This window comes from Heliangelus exortis, chromosome 8 (assembly GCF_036169615.1).
Source record: "Heliangelus exortis chromosome 8, bHelExo1.hap1, whole genome shotgun sequence".
In the NCBI taxonomy this organism is placed as follows: domain Eukaryota; kingdom Metazoa; phylum Chordata; class Aves; order Apodiformes; family Trochilidae; genus Heliangelus; species Heliangelus exortis.
Window position 1 is genome coordinate 10,949,899 of NC_092429.1, and position 19,816 is coordinate 10,969,714.

At 42.0% G+C, this 19,816-nt stretch overlaps 1 protein-coding gene across 8 annotated transcripts in view; it reads right to left on the bottom strand.

The window, feature by feature from the left end:
- The window catches only part of PTPRF (protein tyrosine phosphatase receptor type F), a 382,202-nt gene that overhangs the window by 101,740 nt on the left and 260,646 nt on the right, over positions 1–19,816 (bottom strand). For all 8 annotated transcript variants that reach the window (XM_071750326.1, XM_071750332.1, XM_071750329.1 and 5 more), the window contains one exon: positions 6,479–6,667. In XM_071750326.1, the coding sequence (XP_071606427.1) occupies positions 6,479–6,667 (189 nt within the window). The remainder of the gene's footprint in view (positions 1–6,478; positions 6,668–19,816) is intronic.

Sequence of the window (19,816 nt, forward strand, 5' to 3'; positions counted from 1 at the left end):
GGTCTTATTTTGCACATATGAAGGCTGTTAGTATAAGGGAGAGATTCATGCAGATCAAATCTGTAGGCAGTTCATGGTATGTGTTGGTTTTATGCAGATTTGTACGATCTGAATACCAAGCACTTACCAAAGAAAACTGAGGAGTTTAAACAGACAGAAAAACAGGGTTAAACAGGACACAATGTGTCAAATCATGTTCAGTGTATTGATTAATAAATACCAGTACGCATACAAGAGTGTCGTGTATCTCAGATTTACAGCTCATTCCATTATCCACAACAATGATCACCCAATGGGAAAGAAAGACAGAAAAGAATTTCTGTAAATACAAAGAAGGCATATTTTAAGCATGTTTAAGTTGCCTCTTAAAAAGTAATTACAATATTTATTCTTTTTCTTTCCTAACTACTCTTCCTTTAGGCAGAGTCCTTTCTCTAAGCAGGAACAGCAATTCAAACTACTCATTTTAGCATTTTCCTCTGCCAAGATGACATTACTCCATTTTAACTTTATGTCTGGTTATATTTTCTGATGCTTTCTATTCACACATGACTGAAGCATCAGGGAAGATCTTGCAGTGACTGAAGTTGTGGGTAATCTCTCTCTTGCAATAATAAATCTGCTGCTTTGTTATCTGTCTTGCTAACTACCACTACCCTTGACAGAACAGTTATACCCAAAGATACTCGCATGGAATAGCACAGCCATGGAAAACAGGGTTATTTCTCTTTGCCTATTTGGAAAGTTTGCCAAGTGATACATTTCTCCTGTTTTGCCTAGGGTCTCCCTCATCTCTTGTCCCTTCACTCCCTTCCACAATCCTCAGAGTTAAGAAAAGCCACAGTGCATCACTTCTGAAGGGAATGGTGCAATGGGTTTGAGCACAAGCCCAGGGGGCAGAAAACAGGACTTCCTTCCCTCTCATCTGGCTGAAATAGGGTTTGTTATTCTGTCCTAGAACTTAAAAGATTTGCAGCAAATCTTTAAATCTACTCCCTGCAGAGGCTAAACCCTTCCTCTAATATGCAGTTGTATACACAGAGCTCTAGGAGCAACTGCGTACTTGAGTAGGATTCCCTCAAATGTAAGTGTGACCAGCTCATTTTTTCCTGTGTTAAATCCCAATCCTCCTGGCTTCTGAATGTAAGCCAACACTTGTAGGAGTAGCACAGTGGCTTGCTGTATTTAGCACAGTGTTTGTTCTGGGTCTCTCACCTTTTCAAAGTTAAGACATTAACTCTTCACCGAGAGGACACCATTACAAAGAATGCACAAGGCTTTTCTTTTGGACCTCTATAAAGAATGCATAAGGCTTTTCTTCTGGACCTCAAATTTCCTGATGCAGAAAGAAAAAAAAAGTTTCTGGTTGCCCTTCAAATCATATGGCAATGATCTCTGGCTGTTGTCCTTTCAGGCTGTGCCTCAAAGGGACCAAATCACACCATATAGGCTACAGAGTGCCAACGTAATCGAGTCCATCAAGTGATACAGGTGCCACCATTTGAATGGTTACTGAGGCCAACTTGTGCCCTGTGATCACCAGGCCACTTTATGCAAAGGGCACCCAAAGATCATACCTCAGACCCAATTCCTTGTGTTTGAAAGATCTGAAATGCTAGTAAGGGAGGAGAATTTATTTCCCCTTCATGATAACAGACACTGAATAACACCCCATACATTCACTTCAGTGAGGAATGGATGCTGACTCTGACATCCTCTATGTACTGCAAGCTAACAGCCAGGTACCAGAACCAAGGCAAACCAGAGAATGATACAATGGAAAATCCCATGGGATTATTTATGTCAGTATTTCCCAGAGTGTGCTGACACAAATTCACTGTGGAGTTACCAACACACTACTTCCTTGTAGGAATATAAGCCACCAAAAATTGCTCAAAAGCAACATCAAAGAAACCAAGGTTCTTGCTCTAGTGCAACAGGGCACTAGAGCAACACTGAATCCTAGAGAACTCTGGCAGTGCTTTCAGCTGCTTCCTAACATAATTTTAGAGGAAGCTATTTTTAGAAGTCAAAGTTCTACAGAAGAGACTCACTATTTGCCATACACATGGAGTCTGTGTGTATCCTGTCTCTGCTGTGTGTGCCTCATCCAGCAAGACCCAGATGTGCAGTATAGGTTCTTCCAGGACATAAAACTTCAGCTGTCAACTGATTGGCCATGATACTGCTTTGACCCTCATCCGTTCTGAGGCAGCATCCATCCTTGTGTGTGTTCCCTGGCCCTTTTGGCTAATACTACCCAGTCCTCGATCTTCTGGACTGGCCTTCCACACCCTGTCCCAAGTTGATGCCCATCTGATGTCTGGATTCAAAGCTGTTTCTTGCAAGGAGCTGAATATCTTCTCCTGGGTACTGACTGCTGGCTGTTACCAGTGAAGCAGGATATGGCTGTCACTGCCATTTCACTGGGACAGGCACCACCTCTTTTTGCAAGTTTGTTCAGTGCATGTTGGATATTCCTTTTGTTTCCAAGTAAGTAGTGCTTCTACCTATAAGATCAGATTAAAATGAAAACACTTGGAGCTCGCTATGAGAGCATAAATGTAGCAAGATAATCTGGTGAGCTGGCTCACACTGCTTCTTTGTTAGAGGCATCTACACTTTTCCAGAGAGTGACTTAAATTCACCAGTAGAGCTCTCGCTGATACTTGCCTGAAAGCCACAGTAGGGTCTGGGGCACAGTTTCATAACTCAGTTAATTGATGGTGTTTAAAAGAGAACAGTACTTGTATAAAGACAATGTTCTTCATAAGAGGAAAGATGACAACGCTCTCTGAATTTCTGGAGTTTCCTTACATGGTAAAGATAGCTGTATGTCAACATTCGAAATAGTTATTTATTCTAACTTGACATTTTGTTCCTAAGTTTTTTGAAGAGAAAGGTGGAACAGAAATTCTTCAGCTGTGAAACTCAATGGAAGTCTTCAAGAGCTTTGAGAGTATAAATACCACCAGAGTTGCTTTGAAATCTTCAGGAGCTTGTGATCCAAGAATCTTTACAGAAGAACTTTGAAGGATTAGTACAATCTGATCTATATTGAGAGCTTGTGCCACATCATCAAGTAATTTTAAAACATGGTTAGAGGTGTAGCACTGACCCTTGCCTCCAAAACTCACATCTATATCCCCTGCAATACTACAATGTTCAAACTGTTTTTAAATCAGTTCAGTCAAAAAGGTTTTAAATGAGTTAGCACGTTGGGAAGGTTTCTCAGCCTTAGCTCCTGTGCTAGGGACTGAGAGGCAATGACTGAAGTTCTGCACCCTGGGGGAGAACAAGAAGATGTCCTGAGTCACTGCAGTTGCAGAAAAGCATCTTCTACACAAGAGGTGGGAAGTATTAGCAAGATGACCAAGGCAGAAGTTTCCTACAACCAGCATGAGTTTAGAGACCTTGATTTTACCTTGATCTGTGATAATGGACATGAAAATCTGTATTTATTTTTGCTCTCATCTCAAGAGCAATTAGCCCAACATATACTGGAAAAAACTATCCAAGAGCTGGACTTTAAAAAGAATTAAGCATTACTTGGGAGGAAAGAGCTGTGCACTGGGGAGAAAGGGGAAAAAAGCCCTCTAAATGTAAAGAGTTATGCTAACTGACAGAAGGTTTAATGAGAAAATTGCACATACACACACACAGGCGTAATTAGTAAATGAGGAGCAGTAGGATAAAGGGCAGATTTATAAACTGTATATTTGCTCCTGACAAAGAGACCATCCCTCTGGGGTTAAAAGAGCCTCAGACAACATTTAGTTTTCTTAGACCACAAACTCTCTAGTACCTTGACAGAAGATGAACAGACCTGTAGAAACTGATGTTCTGAGCCCCTTGGGCACATGATTTGATTATATGTAAGTTCAAAGACCTGCCTGAAGCCCCCAGAGCACTGCCAGCCTGCATAACTGTGAATGTCAGAAGAGAGCACCTTCCCCAAACATGCTGCTTCTTTACCTCTACCTATTTATTCTGCACTAGAAGCCTGGAGAAATGAAATCACCCCTCAGCCCCCTCTCTAAGTCAGACTCCAAAGCTGCTTTGACCTTTATGACCTATATTTAGTACATCTGAATAATAATATAGATGTATTCACTGAAGGTCAGACACTCCATATACACAATATTGGGCTCACACCATGTTGTAGCTATTGTGACTATATTACATCTGTCTTAGCTTTGATTGGGTTTTAATTTAATGAAATTAAATGAGCGTATATTTAGTTGAGATAGTATAAACTGACATTCATGCAGATATGCCAGGCTGGCTGTAAGATATGATCTTAATGGAGCAGAGACTTTGCAAACTATTAAACTCTCCCATATAATGAGGGATCTATTTAAATACACTTTTCTTTGAAAAAACAACTCTATGCTCACTATGGTGTAGCACTGGAGAGCTCAATTAGCACCTTGCAGAATGGACCAGAGACTGCCCAACCCATTGCATCACTCACTCAGGGTGACTGCAGTCAGGTAAGTGGGACTCAGGCACTTTGAAGTGCAGACCCTATTTTATATCAACTACAAACACAAGAAAAAGCCACAAGAGCAAGCAGGGCTTGAACATCTGGTCCATGAAAAGTGATACATTTCTTGATCCCTACTTGTGCCAAAGGTGGAGCAGAGCCTTGGTAAATCTTGGCATTGTAATACCAGGTCCCTGAAAATAAAACTTTACTCATGTTTGGAAGTCTCTTGCATTGAACTGTGGAAGCCTGGCTCACTACATTAAAGAGCTAATCAATTTCTTCTGTGAGTCTGAGTATGTGTGCTGCTCATTGATTTCTAAAAGGTTCCCTTGACACCTCCCTTGGTAATTACTGTGTCTTCAACAAGCAGCCAGCTCTAGAGTTTGTATCCCAGGTGAAATGTTCAATTGAGATGTTGTTGAACAGAGAACAGGAAGCAAAACTTGGATGCAGTGGCAGGGTTTACCAGTTTGTTTTTAAACTTTCTATTTGACTAAACTTGTGAAGTAGCTGGTAGAGAGGCAGCCAAGTACCTGTGAAAAGGAGGCTGAAGAATGTACAGCAAATGCATTAGAAGCTCCTTGCTGCTCATTTATGGTAATTTCTGATGCTGATTTAGTCAGCTATGAAGTGAAACACATCCATGTGCACTTTCCTATTGCTGCTTCCTAAAGCTTCTCAGAATAATTAACAAGTGTGATATTTTCTTTCAGCACAAACAGATCAAGATTAAACCATGTTGTGGGAGAGATAAGCTAAAGGTCAATGGGAAATTTCATAAGCTATAAATGCATTAGTATAATTAGCACTCACTGGTACATCAAGGTGGGATCGGGAGTGTCAGGCTGGGTTCTATTTTTGATGAGAGTGATGTCTCATTACCCACTCCCCCAGGTACAAGCCTACTTCTTATCATCCAAGCATCATCAGATTTATGCAGAGGGCTCCTGCTATGAGGAAATGTGTCAAGATGTTCACCTTGCTAGGAGGAAGATGGTGTTGCCCTGGCAGCATAACTCGTAACAAAAGGCTATCACGTGCCCAGAGATACACTGGCCAGGCAGGGCAGTCTGTCTCTTATTTAAGTGTGACACCTTCCTTTCTGGACCAAAGTTGTCACAGCTCCTGTACCCTTTCGGAACTTGTGTAGAGTACTGTGAGTTTTTTGCCCTAGTCAAAAGCTGTTGTGTAGTGCTACTGTGTATTGTTAAACAGCCACTGAAATTCACTCTGGAGAGCTGCACTTCATCAGTGAATAAAGCAGTTTTATTTTCTTTAATTCTCTAATGGGCCTTACAGCCCTGGGAGACCAAACAGCACAGCAGACAAACAAGAGTTCCCTGCTAAAATGAGTGCATTCTTAGCCACACACAGGAACTAACCATCTGTATTTCAAAAGTATTTGGCTTATCAATCAAAAAATCAAAATGAAAAGGTATATTTCAAAAGTATGTCCACCTTCCTTTGAAATGCGCAAAACTTTTGCTTATTGGATTTTTCTTTGTTCTCGGGGTGTCACATAGGATGATAAATACCTCAACAAAAATCAGAGAATTATCTTGCTGAATCTATGTAAGGAGTAGAACAGTACATGACCACTGGTTGTAAAATATTAACCAATATCTTATTGTCCTGATTTGCAGCTCTGCTCCTATTAAAAATATCTGAGACTTGTTGAGTTGGTAGTGAAATGACTGAGCCTAGCAAGGTTTTGGGGCAATGTCAAGACCAGTCTACTAAAGAAGAAATCCAGGTGATGTTCCAAAAGGCATGTCCACTGTAATGTCTCCATTTAACAAGACATGATATCCTGCTAGAGAGGATCAGCTCCAAAAACCTGTTTTTATCTTGTAAAAGAAACCATCTCAAATCAAATTGACATTTAGGTTTGGAGTTGTATTTCAGGGGAAAAAAATAACAGCAGGATGTAAAGAGAAAAGGGAGTAATAGTGAGGAGGTAGGGAAGGCTTACTTGCATTGCTACCTTACCCGAGCGGAGCTGCTTGATTCGCCCATTGCTGGTTGCAGTGTCAACAGGAAGGAAGTCCTTGAACCAGGAGATTTCAGGATCAGGGTTACCACTGGCAGCACAGAGCATTGTGGCTGTGCGGGCCTTTTCTACCACCTTCAGCTGTGGGCCCATGTCAATGGTGGGGAAGCCAGCTGGGAGGTGGTCTTCTGCAAGAGATAAAACCACACAAGGTTAAAGAGGGATGTTCAGGCGTCGCGATGGGATATGGTTGTAGTGACAGCAGTGCAGCATCTGTGCCTCTGCTGGAAAACAGCAGTCTGACTTCCCTACTGAGAAGGTTTTCAAGCCCTCAAAGCACATTAGGCTCTATAATGAGCATTCATTACACCAATAGAAGCTTCCACTAAATTTAACTACGTTTAAATCAATCGCCTTGGGAAACGTCCATAATTTTCATTGATACGTAAGCTCCATCTATTGTTGTTAATAATTCAGTAAAAGCAGGTATTTGCCTTCTTGTGGGAGGACTGAGTTGAAGATAACAGACAAACACAGAGCCAAATAGTTTGAGGCATCTTGAAAAACAACAGCTAAACAATAAAATCCCTTAGAATGGTCCAGAGAGGCCCATTTTCTCTTTTTTTGACGGGGAACATTCTGTCACACGGGTAGGATGGACTGTAAATCTCTTCCTTGTGCCCCCAAATCTGATTCAGAAAGCTTTTAGAAACTAATGAATGTAAAGCTAATGAGCCACACTCTGCTCATAAGCTGCATTGCAAGACTGCTGTGACAAGCTCCTGGTGCATTTTCTGGGCTGCAGAGAGCAACAGAGGTGTGCGAGAAACGGCCAGTGCACGCTCTGGCATGTCTTACTGAAACGCTATGAAGTGAAGCTCCCCCATAACTTCTGAAACCACTTATACAGCAGGTACAAAAATAGTTAATTGGGTTTGCTGCAGCAGAGCACGCTCAGGTAGGCTGGGTGAAATACATTAGGCAGCCTTCACTGATAAGCCAAGGCATGCTCCAACATCGTCATTCAATAGCAGCTGCAGAACAGAGCTCATTTACTCATTCTGTGGCAAGATGTACTGTACTCTGCTAAGCCTGAACTGCAATCAAAAGGACATACTTCCACGGAAAAAAAGAACTTGAAGAACCTTAAGAAGCTTTTAAAGCACCAGAAACTCAATTATTTTCAGAATGTTTCTTTTTCTCCCCGTTTTAAAGGAACTTAAGCAAACCTTTGGCAAATCCAATCCTGCAAGGCTCCTAACTCCCAGCAGTCTTTAAACAAACAAGACCTCAGCATCTTCCCAACTCCCAGAGGAGTCTGAACTTGCTGCAATCTGATTTTTCCTGCTATCATCACACATCTGTAACCATATCCCTCACTCCTGACAGGAAGATACTAGCAATAGGCCACCTCAGGTGCTTCCTTCTACTTGTATTGCCACACCTGCAGCACAAACAGAGCCTGTGGTGGCTACTCTTACATATTTCTCCCTAAGATCTCAGGGGAATTTCCAAGACCCTTGATTTGTTTGCATATCAAAACTCTGCAGCACAAGGCAACATCTGCTGCAAACAAAATAATGTCCTGGAATATTGGTTGTTTTTTTTTTAGATGAGAGTGACTGAAGCATGTAAGGTTTTGTAAAGGAAAAAATGGTTCCTGATGCTTATTAAAAGCACAAAGCATATTTTGTCTCCCAGACTAGCATCCCTAGAAACCTCTCTCATCATGAGGAAACATAAATGGAATTACTTTTTTAAATGAAAGGTACCAAAAAACTGGTTTTTTTTTAATATGCTCTCCATCGATTTTCAAAGACAAAGGTACATAGAGCTTAACCAGAATGACACCAGAGCTAGCATTCAATAACAAGAACAGAAGCACTCAATACTGAGTAACCACAATGCATATTCCTACAGAGCTGGAAAGAAATAAAAGAATGGTACACACAGAAGTAAGGCATGGTATAGATGGAAAAGCAATACACATGATACATATGAAAAGCTGTAACTAATGACATTCCCTTGGTTTGAGGCCAAATTTGCCTAAAGTGCAGGACCTTGCTATTTATGGTATTGAAAGCTGATGCTTACTCTGGGGAGGCTGAATCCCTGAATCTAATCTAATCACCATAATTACCATTGACAATCTTTTGTTTTGTCCAAGATTTTATGAAGAAAGCACTAAGGATCACACAGTTAACTTCTTCTAAAGTCTGTGTGGAGGCTTAGTACTTAGCTATAAAGAAATCTGGAAGTACCATTTGTGCAAGAAATCTCTTTCCATATGCAATGATCCTCTGCCCATAGAAATGAGAGAGATCAGAAAATCCTTCACAGTGTCTGATCCATGGGTACACAATCATCCTGCTGCACAGAAAGCAACTGTTCAATCAAACCCAGCAGTTTGTGATGAACCACAGACCAGCAGAAATTATATGATCTAACCTTGACTTCACTGGATACAACACAGATGCTAATTAGAAAGACCTGGCAGCAAAGCTACTTCTGCCACAATAGAAATATTAGGTAAAACCTTTTCTTGGACGTTAAAAAGGCATAGTGCACTTCTCCCATACTATGCCCTTCTGCAAGCTCAAGCCACTACAGAGCCCAGATGAGAATGCTGGGCACTCAACACCTGGGGACCATGATGTGATGACCCTCAGACCTCTTGTTGAGCTGTGCACAGGCAGACATGCAAGGCTTGTGTCCTGTGCAGTCATTTCCCTCTTAGCTGTGCAGAAGCCCCAAAACTATAGTGCCAAAAAACCCCAAAAATAGCAGAGAAGTGCTGTGGTCAGAGCCAAAGCAGGTTCCCTGGGCTAACACTGATATAGCTACAGCCCAGTTCCCTCTTCATGCCTGGAGGCTTAAAAATGCCTGTCTGCTACGGCAACACCACCAAAACTCAAGCAAGCAGTGCTGCCATGCCTGCATCTACAAAAATGCACAGGGAGCAAGGAGCTGTTTCTCCCTTTATCAAATTTAGAGGCAACACTGGTGTTTAAGAGCCACAGTGTGCTTCCAGGAGGCTGCAGTCCCAGGTTTCATAACAACATGACAAGATACCAAGGGAAATCTGACAGCTGGTTTCTGAAGGCACTTCAGACACTCAGAGACTGGGGTTCACCTGCTATTAGTTCTGGGGTAGCTCCTGGAGAACTGCACTGGGCCAAAGTCATGGTGTCCAGGGCTCAAGCTCAAGGGGAGGAGAAACACCTTCTCTGGAGGTGGTCCGAGGGCCTCAGATACCTGTATCATGAAATGGGGGACCTCAACTATTTCAGGTCTCCCACATACTGTGTGACTCTGGCAGCCCACCAAACCCTCCTGGAGAAGAGAGGCTATGGAGAAAACCTGAGGTGGTCACACCACAGAGCACAGCCCTGCACAAGCCCATGCCTGCCCTGTCAGCAATGATCCTGGAGAGATAATGGGGCTTCATTCCAGCCTGGTTTGGCATTGCTGAATCCAGTGCGATGGCGAAGGTGCCTTCTGTGTTCAAACACTACAGGTGACAATAGGAGTTCAGAGCTGTTCTTGCCTTGCCTTCCCCTCTGGCACATGTCTAATCAAGGCCTCATTATGAGGCTCAGTCATGCCTCGGCTCCTTTCAGCTCTTGCTAGCTGTACAAACTTGTCTGCACATGGAACTTGTCAGTAATAGCTATCCTCCTATTCTTGCCAATACGTGGATACCCTTATTCCAGAAAATGAGTTTGTCAGCACTTGGTTTTATTCAAGGATACACAGTGTGCTTTTAATGCACATTAAAACAGGCTATGAATCTGCTTTCAAGTGCAGACTATCTAAACCAGTTTTTCCTTCTGGGTTTCAGATGCATTCAGAAGGGGTGTACTTAAGGTAGGCATTAGGTTACAGCAAGCAAAATCTAGGGACAAGAAAAATTTTTTTGGGCACTGCAAACTCTAATTCCCTCCATGGACTGCAGCAGCAGAAGTGGGAAGGACAGAAGAAAACAGGGAGAAGCATGAGGAAAGGAGAGGGAAACAGCAAGAGAGAGAAAACAAAACAAACCAAACAAATGGGTTTTGCAGTTATAAACTGAAATTTGAAAAATCCATAACCAGGCTGAGGTCTTGCAAGCCGTCACCAAGGAGCCAGGAATGTCCCTCTGGCATCTAGCTTGACAGCATGTGCAGAGGATATCTCGTACTCACTTGACAGCTCCCCTTGCTAATCTCCTTCTTGAGGTGACAGAAATCTAAACTTCTCCCCCCTTTCTCTTACAGTTCCTTTGTGCTGCATATTTTCCATCTTTAAGGGAAAATCTAAGTAAGAAACCTTTCCCACAGCCCCAAACTTGATCTAAAAATCTCCTTTAGAGCAACTGCAATTACATGGCTCATCCACCAGCTCTCTGGAAAACTACCTTTCTTGAGGATGCTGCGTGAGACACACACCCCTTGGGGCGTCCTTATTTTCTGCATCACTCCAACTACCAAGTGATGATAAGAGACACAGAAGCAATTGCATTTTATGTCTTATGCGAGGCAAGGAACGGTATGTGCATAACAGCTGCTTACAGAAAAGGTCTGCAGAGGAGTCTGTGGCGAAGACAGACAGCTGTTGATGGCTGAATCCTGCAGGATTAACCCCAGGATTTTGCTCAAAACTTGTAGTCTCTCACAGAACAGAAAAGTTGGAGCGGGTGGATATCAGGTTCCTGCCAACACAAGCTCTGTACAGAACCCACTGGTCTTGCAGCCATGCAAGTGTCTCCTGGGGATCATATAATGACTTGGCACCTGTAAAATCTTCCCCCTACCATTGTGAATTTCCTCTTTGTCAGTGTAGGAAACAGTATTTTAGAAATGACAGTGCAAACTGTAAACACATTTATGGAAGTTATTTGTCATATTCCTCTTCCTATCAAAGCCAGGCCTGCTTAGTATCATGAGTCCAATTGTTTGGACTGCTGAGGGAGAGAAAAAAAAAAGATACCAAATATAATTTGGAAGTAGTAGAAAGTACATTTTGTATACATTACAGCTGTAGCTGTGAGGCTAAATCTCTCTTAACCTATCAAAACCACTGCCCCACTGGAAGGGGTGTTCTTAATTAATTTCAAGGGAGACATTGAGCCTCATCCTCACACAGGCCTGAAAACAGTTTATCTGGGCCATTGGCTCCTGCCAGCCCACATCAGCTGAGAAACTTCCAACCCAACATCAATTTTAGGGACTTGGTAGGGATGATTAAAAGACAAAGCCGCTTTGTTTTCAATTCTGCCAACTATCTGAAGCCACTGAGGAGCATGCAGTGCTAGGGACAAGCCAGGAAATAGATTGAGGACAGAGATCTCCCTGATAAATGCGTTTGACTGTGGTCAGCATTACACAGAAGCAGGATATACACGAATCAAAAGCTATTTCACATGTTCCCTGTCCACTTGGTGAGGCACTGGGACCTCACCCAGTTCAAGTCACCGGGGCTGAACTGATTCTGGCAAGAGCTGGCAGTTTGACACAGTAAAACATTGGATGGTGCAGGGGTAACCCTTGCCTACTGACAGGCTTATATTTGATGGATCAACAGAATTACTTTACAAATCTTACAGTCTTCCAAATCCCCCTTTGAGATACTGAAACATATTAGCAAATGCAAAATTATCAGTAAAAGGACAATAGCCTGGGTAGTTGGCAATATTAACTAATGAACGACGTAAGCCAGTATGATCATAAGCACAATACAGGACATCTGTTTGCTGAATAAACAGCCCTAATTCCTTCAGCACAGGTTACACAGTGCAGCTATTCAATTACTGCAAAACAATCAAAAGCAGTCGAGCAATCCAGCAGCCCAGAAGAACAGCATCATTTTACATGGTAAGAAAAACCCTGACAGTGCTTTGTTCAGGTTCAACTGAAGCTGCACAAAGAGCATTTTATCAGCCATTTTGAGTGACAGTCTCTTCCTGCATCCTTCTTAAAAAAGCCCCCTAAGAGATGCCACAAAAATATTATCCAAATTAGTGGTCTCCAAAGGCTGCCTGGTGTTGGTCTACCACCCATGCGGGGAGCAGCAGGAGAAGGAGTGCATTTGTGCACACTTGCTGCCGGAGCCAAGTCTCATGGCAGGCTAATGAATGCCCCATCAACACTGGCACCACCTTGTAATTGCCTAAGGAAAAGGTGGGGCAGTGAAACCAACCTGTTTCAAAGGCAGCAAAGTCTTAATTACTGGTTAGTAAGAATAAAACAGTTTCAGGCAGGCAGAAAATACAAACAGTCATCTATTGATGACAAGGCTTTTAATGACAAATCTGCCAGTTTTGTATGACATCACACCAACGTGACATGCTGAAGCTGCCTGTTGAAAATGGGGAGAAGGGCACAGATGAATGGGTGGGTGTGGAAACAAGCTCCATAAGGACTTCTCTGTGTCACGGTGTAACCACATGAATTACTGCTCAAGAGCTTACAATAAACAAAGTATTTGCTATCTCTTAGAAAGATCAGGGTAGCAGCAGCAGCAGAGCAGTTCACAGAAGAAAGAATCTGAGTCAGTTCAAAACAAAGAAGGTACTGTAAGGAAAATTCAAGAAAATACGAGACTAGACATGGCAGAAGAGGATAAACTGTCAGGCAGATTCCCACCCTGGGGGCTCACGGCATGGGAGCTCATGGGATCTGCTCATTCTATGTTACGAATCTGTAAACACCTGATGGAAACAGTGCTCCGCTTCAAGTGCCAGAAAGGCACTGCTAACATTGTCCTTTCATGGCTGGACAGCAATTATCTATTTACAAACTTCCAATACCTTCTTGGTGACCCTGCTGGCCATTCCCATGCACCTGTATCTCGGAGGGGAGCAGGACAGCTTTGGCAGTGAGGCAGGTGCTCCCAAGAGCACAACACAGCAGTGCCTTCCAATTGGATTCAGACTGTGCTACTGCCAAGTCCCAGCACTGCTTCTTGTTGTGCTCCCACCCGTACCTGTACAGCAGGTAATGCATGGTCACTGCAGCAACATGTCACCTACCCAGGGCTGAACACTCTGCATTTACCATTCACTGACACCCAGTTCTCCCTTGTACCTAGGGCACAACCTTGGCTCACCAGGACTGAGAAGGAATTCATTTAAATTTTAAAAAAATGCTTCTCCCTGCCCTTAGAGATGCTGTTATCATCCAAACAGCCCTCATCAGGCCTCATGATGCTTCTCAATTTGAACTAAAGAACTGGCCTGGACAAAAAGTGGTGCCACCGTGCAGGGCCAGTGATCCATTAGGAAACCGGCCCTCCTTCCCTTTAGGAAGCACTGCAGTTAACCACTACCAAAGCCTTCCAGGCTACACAAGACAAACACACAAATCAGCCACAGCTACCTACAAGCTTCTCATGGGGTAGCTAATCCAGTCTAGATGCAGGCTGGGATACAGAAAAGAGCCACAGTTGTAGAGGCACTGATGGATCTAACAGTTGTCACCCTCCAGTATGGCTGTCCCCTAAGCACAAACCAAGGGAAGGCATGAGAGAGGATCCTGTTCTGAGAAAGGGCACTTCTGCTACTATGGCCTTGTCCTCCTCTGACCAACGTCTTCATAAACACTGCAAGATCTGCTGAGATGACCAAGTCTAGCCACAGCTTGAGTGTTGAAAAAGAAATTCCTCTCCCTCCTTCACAGGTAACTGCTTGTGACCTGTGTTTGACAGAGGGCAACACAAAGATTTTAACAGCTACTAAAGCTGACCCAGAGCAGACCGGAAGTAAGTATTCAGTCACTAACTTGAGCAAATTAAAGGTTTGCACCATCTCAGTTCTCAGTTTAGAGATCTTCCTGAGTAATAACAACTTCTGCTCAGTGTGTGTTAGCTGTGGACTCTGCTGTCAGCTAGGAGACCTAAACTGAGCCTGGAAGAAAACAATTATTTACACCTTTATCAGATTAGATTGAAACAGTCTGAGATGGCATTTATTAAATCCCTACTGCTACATCATCCTTCAGTCACCTTGGCTACCTCTTCTTGCTTTCCATTCTGGACTCCTCACAATGACAGTCACATTTGCAGTCATGGTCCTAAACTCAAGTGTTTTTTCAAGACTGAAGCTCAAAGTGCCTAAAAGAGCTAAAAGAAATGAGAAAGAAGATTATAGTAGAAACTTGTCTGCTCAGGGTAAACAAGTTCTATGCCATAGGAAAGAGCCTCTTCAAGCTGATGAAGCTCATAAAAGGTGAGGACCACCCTAGACCTCCTACTCCAAATCTAAGCCCACTCTTGTAACACAAATGTAGAAAAACATCCACAGACAAATCAAAGCCAAAGACATTTTCCTGAGAGACCAGAGAAACTAGTCACTCATATTAATGAAGTACTAAAATGGGCTTAAATTGTATGGCAATGAAAGTAATTTCAGGGTTCAGCATATAGCACAGCAGAAACTACAGCAAGAAATGTAAAGAATGTGGGTGAGGAAGAGCTTACACACAAGTAAAATTGATCATATCTAGAAGATTCCCTGCTTGAGCAAGTGTCCGTTTTTTAATCCTGGCTTAGAGAAAAGAAAAATAAAGGTATTTTTTAATTTCCTCCCTCAAAATTACAGCATAATTTCAAGTAGGTAAAAATAGAGTTTTCTGGGTCATATCCAACAGCTGATAAATAAGCCTTGACTCTTTCAACAACTGTTACAAAAAACCTCATCAGCTGGAAGTATGCATTGAAAAAACTCACAGAAGTTCCTTATACACAATGAATTCAGAAAGGTTTTGCAGCCAGCTATATAGACTCCATAGTAAAAGGAACAGTAAAAGACGACCATGCTGTGTCAGGCAGAACGGTGCCATTTGTTGGTACCAACTGTTGAATATAACTGCCTGTATAACTGTTTTTAAGTCATCCTTTCTTCTTAATATTTTATACTAAGAAATACAACATAACTATCGCTACTGCACATTTCCTTGTGACAGAACATATACACACACTGCCACTAAAATATACCCAAAACTTAAATCTTTTCAGAGAAAAATATAGAAATAGCTCTTATTTATATTCTAAGTCATTTATTAATCCTTTCATTTTCCATACTACTTCACCTGCACTGATGTGATATGCTATTAGCATAGAGATTTTCATTTTTTAGATGTGCAATCAATAATGCATTTCCAAATGCCATTAAATACAGTGTGTGGTTAAATTAATGGAGCATTTGACTTTTGATCCATGTATGTTTGGTTGCTATTCAGTGCAGGAAAAAATGCACGAGAACTGAGTTAATCTGACAGCAGAGCTCTCCCACGCTTTCTAACATTGAGTTTCAGATTAAAGTGAAGCATTCCTGCTGCCACTCAGCTGGAATACTAAATCTGTTCATTTCCACTTCACAGGCCAGAATGCAAGATTTTCGGTCACTTAAACTCCTACTGAAAGGGCTGGATTGTGCTAAAAACTGATTTCAATTTAGCTCCTGCAGCCTGTCTGCATCACTGCCAATCCAGTGGCTTCTCTGGTGGGAGAACATCACAGCCTGTCAAAGCAACAGTGGCCAGCAACTGTCAAGTGAAAAGTTTAAAATCAGGGATGGAAGATGTTGTATGTTTTGACAAAATACCACACTGAAGTCTTCTTTTCTAGAAATTGTTCCAACATGGGAAAGAAAAAGCACGGCCCTTCCTTCTGTTTAAACTACGGAAAAAGGAAGGTATTCAGCAAACATGGAAGAACAACGACCATTGCCTTTTTCAGTATAATCACTGTGATATTACTTAAGAGAGGAAAATAATTCTTCCTTATCTGTCTTTAATTCTCTCCCAGATACCCAAGAAAAACCTCTTGAGAAAATTCTAAATATTCTGGAAATATTAGCCTGAAAATCAAATTTATGATTGCACTGGGGATGAGCTAGAGAGTCATTAAAAAGTACAGATAAGCTCCAGTTCTGGTGTTCACAAACTGCTTCAAAAGAAAAACAAAGAATCCCTCCTGGAAGAACACCCTCCCAAAACACCTCTTTCCTCTCTGATCTCAAAGACTAAACTAAAACTTGAAGGCAACCTCTGAAATCACCAGGCTGCGCGATAGAGTGACTCTGTGATGCCGTGAGAGTCTGAATCCCCAAGCCAGCAATCAAGCAAACACAATTCTTACAAAAACAAGACTCCTCTGCAGCAAACAATCTGGAAATCACAAACCCTGGTGCTCAACAGCTTACTCTGCTCTCCATCTCTGCATAGTGCCTCTTACTTGCCCATATGCTTTTTCTCCAGCATCAGCCTTTCCTACCACTTTCAAAATACTCTCATGCATGGTGCTCCATCTTCCATTTCCTTAATTGTAGCAATCTATGTTTTGAGCAAAATGATATAAAAATATTTTTAGGAAGTTAGCAAAACTAGTTTACAAAACCAGCTCCAGTCAAGGTCAAAACACAATTTTCTAGTTCAGGGCATTATTTATTTATGGTATTAAAAAAGAAAACAACCTGTAAGAAAATATTTGTGTATTGACATCAGGTACATCTGTGACTGTATGTAAATTTCAGACATACCTTTTCTCAGAGAAATTTTATCCTCAATTGAAACAATAAATGTGAAATTTCAATGCACTCATTTTATTACAGCCATCTCAAGCATAGAGGGTCTGCATGCATGGAAATCACGTGTAGAATTGTGAAGACTTTAATTTATTAAATTTAATTTATTAATTGAGAAGACTGCACTCCAGACAGATCAGTGATATGGCAAATCACTGCTTTCCATTCAGAAGTTTTAAAATACTCTATCACAGAAAAGATCTTGAGATAGCGGGTAACTAACTTTATTTACTTCATGGGGAAGTGACTTTTTACAAAGGGAAAAAGCACAGCTTGACTTGACCAGAGTCAAGGACAGAAATATTTGCTTACTATGAGTTTTATGTCTTATATTAAGCCATCACATTCTAGAAGATCCATTAATCGTGCTGGCTCCAGTATCACTTTAGATGGAGCCTCTGTTTACCTTAACAGTCTTTTACAGACAATATGAAGTAGAAAGGCCCCCAGCAAAAGACCCATAGCAAGCCAGTGGTAATATGCAAACATAAATAAGACATTATTGCCAGACAAGTTTTGTTTTTTTAATGCGGGGATGATGTAATTGATCAGAGAGGACGTAATCTTCTTTTTACAGATAGCAAGTGTTGCAGAGGCTCAATATCATATTTACTGCTTTGCCACAACACCCATCTTTTCAGAAAGATGTGCAATAAAAGGAGTGGTTGACAATTTCATCGAAGGCTTTAAACAAATCCCCAGTGCAGGCCCTCATGAATTAAAGAGCACACAACAGATAAGTGGAAAGCTGGCAGTGAAACCACATCAAGGCCAAGTGGATAAAAAAAAAAAAAAAATGGCACCACTTGGCTCCTGTGGCAGCCAGTATAAACCAAATGCAAGAGATCTGCTAAAATTCCTTTGCTGATCAAGGAAAATTCATTCCCTAACGTTAGATGTATTTGCTATTAGTCAAAGGTTCATCTTGTCAAATGCTCACTGAAGAAATTGTGGGTTCCCCCCCTTTCCTCCCTGGTACGCAAGAAGGGTCACAGACCTCAGTGTCATGGCATTCCTTCTTTCCAGCCAGAAGGTTGTATTTTCTTTAAATATGGTCTCTGTCCCAGAACATTACATTTACCAGATATAGGCCAAGAAAGTTAACCAGACATACTGGCAAGCTTTAGCTTCACTATGCTGGAAAATTAACTTCAAGAAAGCTTTGGAAGGATTTTCCCCCCTCTTGAAAATGGTGACTAGTTGGCCTTGAGGTTTTAAAGACAATGTTAATTTTCCACTGCAGTGTAATTCCAGGTTTCTTTAGGATCCCTGCACTAGCTAGTGCACACGGTAGTGGTTGGGAGGAGTCCTCACAGCAGCTCTTTAGGTTTCCTGATTTCTTTTTCAAATGGGAAACCACAGAAAAGGGGACTTCACTGGATTTTCTCATGCAATAAAGTCAAGGTTCTGGATACATAGAATTGAGAATAACTATGAGGGGATGTCATGCTCTTGCTTGGTGAAAATTTCGCTTCATTCCCAGATGACTGCAGGCAGCACTCAACAAACACGGTCTAAAGCACCAAGAGTTTTCAAGTTTCAGAAAATTATTACAGGAGAATTGTGTTCATGAATCAGTTTCTATTCCTTGCTCTGAACCACCTTTCCTTCTGCCCCTCACAAATGCACATGGCTGCAACTGTTCCTGCAGCCCTGTTTTGGTGTTTCAATGCAATTTACACACAGCCTGGCTTGCAAGAGGAGGTTTCTTTTACATGGACTCTCAAGGCCCACCTTTCCCTGAAACAATCTGATATTTTCACCCAGAGCCTTACAAACGAGGCTGATATTGTGTTTTCCATTTCCTGGTGTGCATAAACAGCCACCCCTGTCACGGGATGTGGCATCTCCACCCTGCATTGCTCTGTAGGTACGTGCAGGGGCAGCTGGCTGGCCATGGCCAAGCAGTCCCACACAATTTCCCAGTCTGTCAGCACGGAGATGTTGCATTTTGAGCCACGTGGTCACAGTAGGTGCTTTTGCTGCTGCTGCCAATTCAGGAAACCTCTGCTGCTGCCTCCTTTGTTAACCCAGCTCAGGTTGGACCAGATTTTCCAGTACAGATAACAATTGTGCTGTTTACATTTCATCCACCTTAAAGGAAGGCACCCTGGCCTTACTGGAGCAGATGTCTCAGAAAGAAGCTCACAGGCTAAAAAGCACGAAAAAGCCTCATCAGCCTCTCTGACCTGCTGCAGCATGGCCCAGGTGATTTTGTTTGCATAGACTGTCCAAGCAGTTGACACACACTGAGCTGCTCACTGCAAGGTGTCAGAAATGATAAAGCAACACAATGGTTTGATTTACTGCCAGGCAAACACTGGCTGGCAGTGACCAAGCACTGAGAGGTCAGGCAGTGCTGTCCTGTATTAGCACATCAACAACTGCTGTGCTAAGGCACTCTTGGATTAGACTCCCAAAGTTGGAAACTCAAGCATGCTTGGGTATAAATAATTGGCAACTAGACCCCAAATTCCTAATAACCAGAGTTATGGTCCCTGGGATTTATGCCAAATTAAAGACAATCAATTCTTCCTCTTGATTATTGCACACCTTAATAGCTCTGTCCTTGAGTCAGTTTTATCCTTGATATTCACAGCCTCTTACCTCAGTCTCTAAAATTTGATGTGCATGAAGAACAGTTAACAAGAAAGTTCTGAATCAAATCTGAGTTATGGTATCAAAATCTCTCATGTTTTACAACAGTGAAAAAAACAATTGCTTTCAAAGTCTACTTCAGATCCTAGATTATAAAGGCATTTGCTGCACAGCCTCT